We start from the raw sequence: 13,807 nt of genomic DNA, 5'->3' as shown, positions 1-13,807 counted from the left end.
GTATTGCACATCCTTGTTACTCCTACTGAACACGTTTAGTATGAAGTTTTGGTATCTTCCTCTACTGTTATTCAGGTATACTGTTTGTAGGGTCACAATCAATCTATTAAAACATGTATACTTAGAGAATGACGGAGAGGTGGTGTCGAAATTTCTACTGACTTGAAAAGTAATAGAGTGACGAAATATGTGCAATATGAATAATATAATCTCGAATGAGATATGACCAACTATCTTATCAAAAGAGCAGTTCGAATTAGAGCATGACATGCATGTGAATTTTCTCTGCACATCATGTTACTAATAGACAACTTTTTAGATATGGACAAAAGTTAAATGTGTCTAGGCGATAGACTTGGAAATGATTACATAGGATTACGTACCCTATACGCGTGGAGTAAGAACCTTAATTGATTTTGCAAGGGCCTCTGCTGATAGTCGTGGTTACATTAAGTGTCCATGTCGAAGGTGTAAAAATTTGTGTGTGATAGGGTTGGATGAAGTTGAAAGTCATATATTTATGAACGGTATGGATTTAGGGTATACCTGACGGGTACTGCATGGTGAGCCGTATGCACAGTCAGCAGATGCATTGTTTGGTCATTTGAATTATTTGCGGCACGTAGATGATGATTATGAGCTGGATGAGATGTTGGGTTACATTGGAGTTGCGGTAATGTGGACGATAAATGACTTTTTAGCATATGGAAATCTTTCCAGATTGAGTACTAAAGGGAAGTTAGCATGACCAATGTGTAATAAAGAAAATGCTATTGAGTGATTCAAATATCCTCAGAAGCTATATTTCATGGGTCATCGACGTTATTTACCCACAAATCATGCATGAAGAACATGATGCACTAAATTTGATGGGAGAGTAGGGGACAGAATTGCACCAAATGAGTTGTCTGTGGAAGAGATAGTGGAACAACTGGTACATGTTAGAGCGAACAATTTTGGCAAAGGTCGGGGAAAAAACAAGAGAAAACAAGGTGCAGTAAAATTAAATTGGACAAAGTGTAGTATTCTTTTTAACTTGCCGTATTGGTCGTCCTGCATGTTGCGACATAGTTTAGATGTAATGCACATAAAGAAGAATATCTGTGATAATATACTGGGTACATTGATGAGCATTAACAAAAAGATGAAAGAAACGATCAAGGTGGCTATGCCGCATGTATATTTTACGATGACGAGGGAGGAGATGATGGACTTCTACAAATGGTTGCAAGGTGTGAATGTGCCAGATGGATATGCTTCAAATATTGGTAGATGCATGAGCCTTGATGACTAAAAAATTAGTGGATTGAAAAGTTATGACTGCCACGTATTTTGCAGAAGTTATTATCGGTGGGAATTCGTGGGAATCTGACATCTAATGTACGTGTCACCATATCCGAACTATGTATATTTTTTAAGGATTTGTGCGCTTGGATAATAAATCGAGATATGTTGTGGAAGACGAAAGAAGACATTGCTACTATACTATGTAAATTCGAGCAGATGTTTCCACCATCATTGTTTGATATCATGGTACATTTAGCAATACATTTACCCTGAGAGGTATTGTTGGGTGGACTAGTGTAGTTCCATTGGATGTATCCAGTTGAAAGATATTTGGGTCGACTGAAGTGCACTGTTGGGAATAAAGCCAGAGTTGAGGGTCCAATAGCAGAGGTTTATATATACGATGAATGGTTAACATTTTGCTCTTTATATTTTCGTGGTGTTGAGACACGATTTAATCATCAAGAATGAAATGCTGATCTTGTTGCTCCGCCTCCTCGTAAGCTATTAGTGTTTTCTCAGAATGTATGACCATTGGGTACACAATTGTCGGGAGAGTTGGGAAAAGTTTGGTGGTACGTGCTGAATAATTGTCGGGAGATTGATGACTAGCTTAGGTATGTCGTTGCATGCTTCAAATAATTCTAGTTAAAAACGTTTAACTATAACTTTTGTATTCAATTATATTTATTCGCATTTATATACAGTGAGCACATGGACAAACTTAGGACGGAAGGCGTAGAAAATATAGAGACAAGACATGAGGAAGAATTTTTCGGATGGTTTGAACAACGTTTTTGAACAAAAATTACATATATGTTAGATTTTGAAACTTTTAACTCTTGGTAACTTTTAATAATTATATACTATTTCAATTGATAGATTTTGGAACAACGTACTCGTGATCCCAAATCAGTTTCTTCCGAATTATATGCATTGGCCCATGGTCCCTCAAATAGAGCACTTTGATACATTGCATACATGGTTTGTGGTTATAGATTACATGATCTAGACCGTGAACGTAGTAGAAAGATTCAAAACTATGGTGTGTTAGTTGAGGGCAATTATGGAACATATGATATTGACTATTATGGTGTCATACGTGATATTATCAGATTGAAATATCTGAGTGAGACGATAACATATCTCTTTAAATGTGATTGGTGGGATCTAGGCAGTGGTCGGGTTTTGATATATAGAGATAATCACTTTACGAGTGTCAATACTGTATCTAAATTGTACGAAGATGATCCATTTGTATTATATGAAGTGCCATCTATATTTGTCCCTTGAAATATATATGAAGCAAGAACAAGTGCGGATTATGAGAATAATGGAGATAAAGATGACACTCCGATTGTAGAGGCCTACCAAGAAGATGGAGAGAGTACTAACTTGTTTGTTGATCTCGGTGCACTCGATTTGCTCCCCTTGTGTAGAGATGATGTCCCACCCATCCGTATTAAATGATCATTCAATTCTAGTAAATGAGGAAGAAGAAGAAAAAGAGTTAGAAGAAGAAGACGAAGAAGAAGAATCCAGGGAGGAAGTGGATAACGAGGACAAATAAGAGGTTGATGACGATGATGAATATGTTATTGAGGGAGATTCTGAAACAAGTATGGAAAATACATCCGAAGATGAAAAACGTAGTAAAAATATTTTACAATATAGATGATTGTAGAATGTTATACCTTTCATAATTTCCTCTAATTAATTTTCTCTATCATATTAATCATTTTTAAGGATGTTGCCAAAACAATAAAGAAGAATTGTGCCTCTTCTGCCAAATCCAAGTCTCGAATCCGTTGAGGACTCTCCACCCAAGGAATCTGCTCCTGAAGATCAAGTTAAAACGGTAGAGAACGACAGCCAGTTGACACTTACCAGTAAGGAAATGTCTATGATAATTAATTATATATTAATATTTTTGAATCAATAACTATATAATTAATTATACTATTATCTATTAGTTGATGCATTTGCTCGTCACATTCATAGCTATATACGTGGCATTTTTCTAGAAAAAATCGAAGGCACGGAAAACTCAAGGCAACAATTCCTGATAATTCTACTGGAAGAGTGGATGATAGTACAACAGCGCTTTCCTTCTATCTTGGCACAGTAGTTCGTGCTTATGCTCCATTTCATATATGATCATGGAGAGATGTTTCGAATGAGATTAAGGAGTACATTTGGAGTCGTTTGCTAGTAAGTTTATTTTGAGAATATATTTTTTCACCTAAATTAGTATATCATATTTTTTTACATAATTCACTTATTAGGATGGATTCGACCTCAACTTTGGCAGTAGCGAGGATTTGAGAATTGTGAATGAGTTAATGGTTACACTATTCTGACGTCACAAGGGATGATGTTACAACCATTGCAAGAAGTTTGAGACGTTGGAAGAGGCTGCACAGTCCCCTTTCCAGCAAATGAAGTTAGAGATTGGAGAAAGTGTTGTAATCTTTTCGCATTTTTAGATTATCATGTATTCTAGATTTATTTTCTTTAATTATTTACATTTATATTCGTTCTATATTATATATATATATATATATTACAATTAACATTCTTAACTAATGTTGTAGCACTTAAGTGCTATAAATGCACATAATAGATTTGCTCTGACTGTCCACCATCGTGCCTGTTCAAGGTCATTCCACCGTCTTGCTGAAAAAATGATAATCAATAAATTGTATAATTCATTTATTTTTCTGATATTCTTTTATATAAGTACTAACACTATATTTTTAAAATTGCTAATGTCGTTTAGTTAGAAACGTGATGATCTTGAAAAATTTTTCCTCGTTCATATCTATGCTACTGCTCATACTAATGAGTGTAGTGAGATGGATCCTGCCGCTGTAAATAATTATGTAAGCGGTGTTAATTATGTTAAATAAATTATGAAATATGTCATCTAGATTATTTTTTATCTGTGTTTCTTTTGATACTCAACTTATTGTGTGTTTTTTTTTTTTCAAATTGCAGGAAAAAATAATGGAAATACAATCAGTTTCTGGGGAATCCACTCCAAGTGACCTGAACATATTCACGCAAGTTCTCAGGCCCAAGTCTAGTATGGCAAGAGGTTTGGGACGATCTCTCAAGCATTCCTCCGGCTCATCTTCCTCAACCTCATCGACTTCATAAATTAATAATCTTACTAATAATTTAGAAGCTACACGGCGCGAGAATGAGTATATGAGGTCGAGACAGCAAGAGTTAGAGTCCATTTTAGAGCGACAGTCTCATTTAGAGATGCATTTGCAGGACCAACAGAGAGACCAAGAGGAAAGAATACGCAGTGAAATCCAAGAGCAAGTATAGTGGGAAATGATGGTGCAAATGGAGCGTATTATGTCTTTGCAACAAAATCGCGATGAGTGAGGAGGAAAGAAGAAGAAATGAATTTTATCAATTTTATCAGTGTTTTAATATCTAATTTTGAAACATTATAAGACATTGTTAGTTGTTAAACGATGGTGTAAATATGATACAATTTGTATGTTTTTTAATTTTATGAAATTAGTATTTCTGATCTATACATTCGAATGTAAATAAAAAAAACGTTCAAATGTTGGTTCACGTCCGAATGTTGGTTCACGTTTGAACATGTCGTAATTGAAAAAAAATTAAAAAATAACGTTCCAATGTACAACTCAACATTTGAATGTAAGCACACTCAAACTAACAAAACGTTTGAATGTTTAAATGATTAACGTTCAAACAAACATCTGAACGTACACACATTCGTTCAAACGCTTCTTCGTTAACATTCGAATTAGCCTCCGAATGTTATACTAACTACGTTCGAACATTGGTTCGTTAACATTCGAACTAAAATTTGAACGTTTATTGCAGTTAACATTCGGATGTACCAACGTTTGAACGTTTTACTGATATGTTCAAACAATAATCAATGAATGTCAACTTCTGTCATTCGAATGCCAGTTAGTCGAGTTGACATTCCAACGTTATGTCATACGTTCAAACATTACTTTCTGTGACATTTTTCAACCGTCACAAAAAAATGTCACGTTCGAATGTTATATCAAACGGAACACCTCCAACCGTCACTAAAAGTACTTTTAGTGACGATTGCACAATAAACTGTCACCAATTGTATTCTGTGATCCACATTAGGTGACGGTCATGGTGACGATTTCAAACTGTCACCAAATGTATTTGGTGACGTTTTGGTCATTTTTTGTGATGGTTTCCTCAGTCACAAAATACAAATTGTGTTGTAGTGCGTCTAAAATGATTTTTCTTTTTAGATCACAATCCAAGTTGATTTAAATAAGTTGGATACAACCTTTATCTTACATAACATAACAGATTTTTCACAGCATGTAGTTTGTTTGCTCATTGACCATTGTCCATTTTTTGTGACTCAAGGAGCTACAATTTTAGATCAATGTATATATAAACATACAACCTTGACGAGCATATATATAGATGGATCAGATTCATCTATATATATATATATATATATGGTGTATATGCATCGATCCTTCTAGGAGTTGTATGAGCTCATTGCTAGCTTGTGTGGTCAATAATTCATGGCCAATATCGATCTGTTGATGTTCTTTAATTTACATTAATGTTCATTAAAGTTTGAGTACTATGGTCTTTTTATAGCTGGTTGATTCATACATATTTTAAACCTAGCTCGTATGCCTTCCCATGTTTTACAAGCATTAACGCTTGGGTAAGTGGATTTTTCTTACTAGTGTTGGTTAAGTTTCTGATCCCTAGCTACTTCATATCTAATGGTTGCATGCAAGGGAATTTGAATCCATTGATCAATATTATTACATATATAGATCTGTTTAATCGTATATAGGATCAATATATAATTAAATTTTTCCTATTTATTTGAGTTCATATTAATGTTCATGCAAAGCGGCATGCAAACACTGTTTCTCTAGCATTGCGCGCATATAGTGTTTTTGGTTGATGTAAGATTATTGACAATGAACTACATTCACTTTTTTCCTTATCCAAGTGAAATTTCCAAAGGACAAGTAACAAAAATTTTAGAAGAATAATATTTGCAGTAAAAAATTACTTTATACAATCACTTTTGTATATTCCTTGTGTACTCTATTGATGTGATTGGTTAAAGTAATTATTTTATATTAAAAAAATGACGTAGCCAATCATATTAGTAGATTGCATAAAGAACACACAAAAATGATTGTACATAAATTTTTTGTATCAGTTATAGTGCGCAAGCATCACGCACTCTTTAATTTTGAAAATTAAAAGTGAGTAAATATATATGAGACTTGTATAAATTTTTTTTAATAGTAGATCTCATATTTTTTAAAATGAGTGTGCGTTGTTTGTACAAACCGTAATTGTATCTAATATTCCTCAAAATTTTATTGTAGCAAATACAAAATACTACGGGGCGATTGCCACCACTTAATTAATTCATTCATGCGCGAATTCTATGTGCATGGAAACAATTAGATGAATCTTCAAAATCATAACATATTATTAATTAACATGTTTAATAATTGCCAAACCTTTAAAAAACCGCCAAAACTAGGTAGCTAGATCAGAATATATATAGTTCCTAGATAGATCAACCTAAACATCCAGTAATTAAGTTCCTAGCTAGCTAACGAACTGGATCCTCAACAAAAGATAATTAAATACTCACGGCAACCCAGCAGGATCCTGATCACCGGGACGATTCACCGACGGATCTGGATAAGAATAGCTGTAGTAGCAAAAATTTAAATCCGATGGCAAGCTGTGAATGTCCGGCTTTGTAGCAGCGTTCAAAATATCTTCTAGGTATCCATTGGATTCATCATTTGGAACATACTGATTATCAGACTTGTGGGCATTCTGATCTGTGGAATTATTATTCATCCAACTGCGATTAAAGCCAGTTGGTCGAACCACCTGAACAGGAGGAAGGGATTGATCATAGTTGGACTGGAGATTGTCATAGAAAATGGCTGTTCTGGGAGCAGCATTATTATTGTATTGATGACAAGCAGATTCTGGCTGGAACCCATTTTGAAAGGTTGGCATCTGAAAATTATTCCCGGCACCCATAACTTGCAGTACTTCAACCTCAGCAATGGCGGCACCTTCGAAACCTGAATTCATCTGATCTATATGCTCATCCCCCTCATCATGATCATCTTGCAGAGAAGTTGAATCAAGTATAATTTCAGTTTGCGTATTGGTGAGTTTAATAAGCTGTTTATTGTAAATCCTACAGAGAACCCAATCATCCAACTGCATAATACAAGATTTAGTGCTGATGGTCAGTTTAAGAATAATAGAAGAATCTTAAAACACAGTACAATGGGGTTGGAAAAAGGATCACAAAACTGCTTATGATCATAGTTTTTTTCGATCATGTTAATGGTTTAGTGATAAAATAAAGGATGAAAAACAGATCATACGTACCCCCATGCCATTTGAGCCCCTTTTGCTTGGAGGTGGATCCTTGACTGTATATTCATGCATAATCCAGTTAGTCTTATGACCCTTTGGAGGTCTTCCCATAAAAAAATTCAATGTCTTCCTATACCCAATTACGGTTCCTTTGGATTTGATTTCCCTGTCAGCTCCGGTGGCCTTCCAATATCCATTATCAGCAGCCCGATTTGGCCGGTTTCCATTTGGATACTTTCGTTGTCTTGGGGTGAAAATGTACAATTCTGCTCCTCCATATCCCGTGTAGTATTCTTGTAACGGAAGGAAAATGTTAATTTGATACTAAAGTTATAAAAAACCAGAATAATAGTAAGACCTACAAAACAGAAAACCTGAAAAAAGGAAGCGCTAGCTAGCCTAGTTCTTCTCATGTTTATTGCTTTGATCCTCTGCTTTTGAATGTTTCGACCGGAAACTGACACTGATGACTGCATGCAGATCGTACAGATACATTGATTTGCATACAAACAGTGTACCATCGATGTGGATGATTATTGAATCAAAATCTCCTTGATCTTGTTTCTAAATGTATACGTACTTAATATCATGGCTTTTCATTATAAATCTTTGAATATTGCCGTGTATGTAACTTCTTTTCAAAACCTCTATAAAACCGCAGTAAACGCATATACATTTGAATTCTTAAAAAAAAAAAAAAAAAAAAAAAAAAAAGGCAATACAAAGAGATGGGCTGAGTGTGCCTTGGACACTCATACAGAGCAACTGTTTACAGAGCACAAGCATAATTACACATTCAGTCAAACAAAATGAAGAACTATCCAACACTACGAATCAAAGGACATATTCAGCAAGTTCACCCTGTTTTCTTTAATCGCATTTATTCCTAATTATACCAATGCCAGGATTATTAGTTCAAAGAAAAACAGCACATCAAGAAAAGGTATCTGCACGGTATCTGATATGCCATGATTCTCTCGTTCAGATTAAAAATAATTAGCAAGAAAGAAACTTTATATCATGCGACGTTATGTTTAAACCAATTTCATTGGAAAAGATGCAGTTCCAAACAGCCCAAACCATGAAAGAATACCAAGAAAGAAACAGGATGTTTGAACAAGATTAGTACTACCTGCGAGAAAATCTGGGTCATATGCGTATAGGTTAACCTCCACGATCTTGTTAAATGGCAGGGGCTGGTTACATATTTTCTTCTTCAGGTAAAAAACGATGAGCTCTTCGTCTGTTGGGCAGAATCTGTACCCGGGAAGGTCATGAACATCTTGAATCTTGCTGTTGCTGTTGAAATTGTTTGACTCATCATCGATATCTGCAGAAAACCACTGATCAGTAGTAGCTGCAATATTATTCATTGTCAATGAACCATCGTTGCTTTCTGGTGTAGAGATATTGGCGAATCTTTGGGTGGTAACAGCAGCCGTGATACTCTGTTTACGTTCCTTGCCAATCTCAACCACCATAGCAGGATTCTTCGCTGAAGGAGAAGTTTTAGCAGATCGGCGTCAAAAACTCTAAACTCGTATGAGGAGTAATCTGTGTGTTTGAGTAGGACTATACCCTCTTATATATACTTGTGTTTGAGTTGGATCTAATTTATAAAATCAAGTTTTGGCCCTCGTTCCCATTTGCACAATTACGATCTTGTCCTCGAATTCATTGTTTAAAATATAATTAAATTTTCTGTTATTCTAATATTAATTATTAGAATATAATAATAAGAAGACTGAAATATTAATATATTAGAAATAATCTCAATTGAAGATTTTTGTTTAATGAACTTTTGTTGAAAAATTTAACAACTATTTAGGATTTTTTATATTTCTTATTAGATTTAAAAATAATAGTATTTTTCGCATATAATATTATTTAAAAAATAAAATTTATCTTCATATTATTTTTTGTAGCAATTCATAAAAATAAATCATAATCATTGGATTGATAATATTTTCATTTTACAAAATGTAATTATTATTTTTAGGTTCTAATTTATGGATCAGTTTATAATTTATCATATTCACTATTTTGTTTTTGAGTTAGCCTATATATAATTCTTATTTGAGGACTGTTTATACAAACTCACGTAATTGTGTTTAAAAAAAAATTAAATTATAATAATATTATTTTTAAAATAATATTTTTTTTTTCTATTTACTCTCATTTACCATTAGGATTACGAGGCTGCACAAACATATAGTCCATTATTCAAGACTGTAAATAGAATTTTGTTAATTAAATGCTTTACGTCCTGATAAAGGGTCCCGACGATGAGTCCCAACAAAATGTTTATTTATTTATTTTTTACATAATAATTAAAAAAATATTTTTAATAATATTACGAATGTTTTTAAATGTTTAAAGTGTATCCGCCAGAAGTCTCATAAATCCTTATCTATTTCACGTACGTACGTACAGTACAACAGGTTTGATCTCCATCCACAATTAATTCTGTACGACGTCCTCACTTAGATAAGTCAGACGAACATCTGTAATCTTCAAAGTTTGAAGTTTGAGTATCACAAAAAAAGATAAGTCAGACGAACATCTGTAATCTTCAAAGTTTGAAGTTTGAGTATAAAAAAAAAAGATAAGTCAGACGAACATAGACAGACGAAACCAAAAAGGACTAATGATAGATGTGCATGCTCTCTCAAAGAAAACTTCTATTCGTCGTTACCACATAACGTTCTTTTTTTTTTTTTTTTTTCAATATATCAAATGTGTGATATATAGATAGTGAGTAAAATAATTCAATTAGTACAAGAAAAATACAACTAAAAAAAATTGAAAAAAAATATAGTATATAATGTATAGAGATGATGAGTAACAAAACTCCTTTATCAATATTCCATGTAAACTCATGTAAGACTTTGAAGCATGCATCAATAATGAACAGGAATTTCAAGAGTCTAGGGTGCTCCAGATCAGGTGGAGGCCTCTTACAATTTGTTTCTATCTTCTTTTATAAAATTCTATAAAACATCTTAATTCAAATTATTTAATTACTATTCACAGATATTGTAAGATACTTTTAATATTCCAATGAGTCCTTAAAGAAAACCCTAAAGCTTCCATCCTGCCGCTACCCATCACCTACCTCCGACCTGCAAATGACACTTCACTTTCTTCATAGACAAGGCCGACGAGCCCTGACATCCTTGCTGAGGGTCGTCTGGTGATGGTCCTCCCTCTAGTAAACTGGTTTTTTCAATTTTTTTCCTTTCTCGGAGGTGACATCGATCATTGCTTGGGCCTCTACTTCTGCCACAGCCATAGACTTCATTGATGGACTCCGACGACTCCATTAAGGGGTCTTTGACGTCGGTCCTCCTCTGGCAACCGGAAGTTTCTTCTGTTTTTTCATAAGCGCAGTTTCGTGGGTACTGCAACCTGTGCCTCTGCCTTTGCCTCAACCATAGACTTGATCGACGGACTCCGGCACTCCTTTGAGGGGCCTCTGATGTCAGTCCTCCTTTAGCAATTGGAAACTGCAATTAAGGGTTATCTCTGGTTTGTATTTTTTGTGGGCACCTCTGTATTGGTATCGTTGTTATGCATTTCTCGTGGTCATCTTGTTAAGATGATGAATGGGGAATAGTAGGGTACCTCTGATTTGGGATTTGGGATCTAGATTACAATGCTCGATGTGGATTTGTCTCAATTGGAAGGCCAGAAGTAATTGAAGGTGGAATAAAAAATAATTCATTTTTACCAAAGAGGGGGGAAATATTTTTTGTATCTCTGAATGTAGCAAAAGGATAGCTAACTTCATGTGTTTAGTTGAGAAGGAAGCTTCGTGGGTGGCTAAGGGGATTGAGGATTGTTTAGAACTTAACTGTCATGAATATTTCTTCAGAGAGCTAAGGATGGGCAATGGACTTTTTATCATTCAACATCATGTTAATGCAAGGCTCAACTTTTTGCAACTCTCAGAATTCTGGAATGGAAGGAGGAAATGTTTGTTGGTGATTTTGGAGAGCGTAAATGGCATTGGATGGAAAGGCTTACTGCCATCCATTCGAAGCGTTACTAGGTCCAAAGCCATTATTTTGGAGCATGCGAATAGTGGGGAGTTTGTTGATGGAAAAACAATGGGAAGGCCTTTCTCAGTCGAATGTGCTTCGTACACTGTGGTGTTGAAATCACTGGTGGGTAGTCCGGCCGAGATCAACTTCACGGCATAAGGAAAGGGTAAGGCACTTTTAGGAGACAAAGGCCGTCAGGTGACATTGGGAGAAGTGGAGGCGGTTATATGGGATGTCAAAGCTCAATTGAAAGGAGTTATGGAGTATGTGAGAGATCTATCGATTGAAGTGGATAAGGGGTTGGACCTAGTTGTGGGTTTTGGTTGCGGGTCGAGAATGGATGGGGGAGGGCGGGAGGTGGATCCTTCAAGTTTGAAGGCTGCAAGTGTGCCGGCAAAGGGCGTTTCAATGCTGTCACATATAGGGTCATTAGATGCTAGCATCTTTGTCCATGCCAGTGTCATTCAGGACATTGGGAGCTTATTGTCTATGCCTCGTGAGGGAGCATAAGGGCCTTAGACACCAGTTGCAAATGGGGTTGGTACTTTTGTCTAGGATTAACTTTTAGTTGAAGATGGGGTTCCCTCTAGGGTCTTGGGTACTTCGGACGCAACTGTCGAGCCTCTTTTAGAAGATGCAAATGGGGTAATAGAAGGTAGTGCTTCCCTTACCTATTCTATGTCTGAGGGAGCAGTAGGGTTTGACAAAGTGGCACTGCAAGGATTGTCAAGTTGTGGAGCCAATACAAGCAATGTAGATGAAAGGGAGGAACCTATAATGGCAACAAAAACAATGGAAATCAACCATATAGCCATTGAGCAACCATATGGCGAGAAGGAAAGTTTGTCGTTGGTATCTCTTGTGGAGAAAGGTTTAGAGTTGGGAGTGTAGTTGGGTACTGTGTCTGGCAATAATGTCGTTCCCTGGTTTCTCTTCTTACGTTAAACGATAAAGCGGATTCACCATCAAATTGGGTTTTGAATAAAGTTAACGGGTTTCAGCAAATTTTGGGATTTACACATGGAGGATATGAAGCCAAATTTAAAGCACTACTCACTACGATTGAGGCCAACCACATGCGTGAAACTGAATCAAATTTTAAGAAAATTAAGAAGTTAAAGCGTCTTTTTTGAACAATCAACTACGATGCTAAGGGTGGTAGCTTAAGGAAAAACTAAAGGGAGGGCATTGTGAAGAAGTTCTCGTAGTGGGTGTTTTTGGGTAGATGATTAGTTTTACGGGAAACAAGGAGCTGGGGTTGGGGAGGTGTGTTCCATTCTAATTTGGGCTTGGAGTATTTGGGTAGTGTTTCACAGGCTCTCTAGTATGGGTTATGTGTTTTCTTGTATAGGTCCAGTGTACTTGATTACTCCTATTGATATATACATATATATATATATATATATAATATTTTTACTTTAAAAAAAAATATGAATGACCAGATGCCTTGGTCACAAATACACATTGGTATATATAGATCATTACTTCTAGTGGCACATCGGCATCAAAAATGATTTTTCTTTTTAGATCACAAATATATTCTAAGGTACTTTTAATATTCACAGTATTTTTCAAATAATAATGCTACTATGTTCTTCCATTTTGTTCCCTTATTTTGATCGCTCATATATTTAATTTTTTTATAATTTTTTTCTTTTACTTATTGATTAAGAAAATAATTATTAGTGTATTGATATTTTTTTATATTTTTTAAAAATATTTAAAAATTTTAAAAAATATAAATAAAAAATATTGAAAAAAAATTAAGAAGTTGAGTTTTGCCTAAACGACACGCCTAGCGGTCATAATTGCCGCATCACTCTTTTTTAAATGGTCACTTTTTCAATGGATATATTCCCTAACCCATCTCATGGTTTTCAACAGCACTTATACCCTAGAACGATTGTATTTGTCAATGCAAATTGAAACATTTTCACTCTACATTTGATTCATCTTCTATATGACTCTTCCTCCAACGATGAGTTAGAAATAATTTATGCTTTTGCCATGCAAGAAAAATGATTGAATAAAAAAAGCAGATCAAC

General features: G+C 35.0%; 1 protein-coding gene across 1 annotated transcript; it reads right to left on the bottom strand.

Moving 5' to 3' along the window:
- Positions 1 to 6,770: 6,770 nt before the first annotated feature.
- On the bottom strand, positions 6,771 to 9,255 carry LOC122292821 (NAC transcription factor 25-like). The gene is made up of 3 exons (XM_043101344.1): positions 8,852 to 9,255; positions 7,732 to 8,012; positions 6,771 to 7,557 (listed from the first exon to the last, which is right to left on the bottom strand). Exons 1-3 carry the CDS (start codon positions 9,198 to 9,200, stop codon positions 6,964 to 6,966), a joined length of 1,224 nt encoding a protein of 407 aa, XP_042957278.1. The 5' UTR covers positions 9,201 to 9,255; the 3' UTR covers positions 6,771 to 6,963.
- Between the last annotated feature and the right edge of the window lie 4,552 nt (positions 9,256 to 13,807).

The sequence above is a fragment of the Carya illinoinensis genome, chromosome 13, assembly GCF_018687715.1.
Source record: "Carya illinoinensis cultivar Pawnee chromosome 13, C.illinoinensisPawnee_v1, whole genome shotgun sequence".
Classification (NCBI taxonomy): domain Eukaryota; kingdom Viridiplantae; phylum Streptophyta; class Magnoliopsida; order Fagales; family Juglandaceae; genus Carya; species Carya illinoinensis.
This window is presented reverse-complemented; position numbering and strand designations above follow the sequence as displayed.

Bases quoted from the DNA above. Each gene is read 5' to 3' on its own strand.
- LOC122292821 (XM_043101344.1), bottom strand. From the start codon at position 9,200: ATGGTGGTTGAGATTGGCAAGGAACGTAAACAGAGTATCACGGCTGCT. The intron at 8,013-8,851 runs GTAGTACTAATC...TTCCGTTACAAG, and splicing joins TGACCCAGATTTTCTCGCAG to AATACTACACGGGATATGGA. The intron at 7,558-7,731 runs GTACGTATGATC...TGTATTATGCAG, and splicing joins GGGGCTCAAATGGCATGGGG to TTGGATGATTGGGTTCTCTG.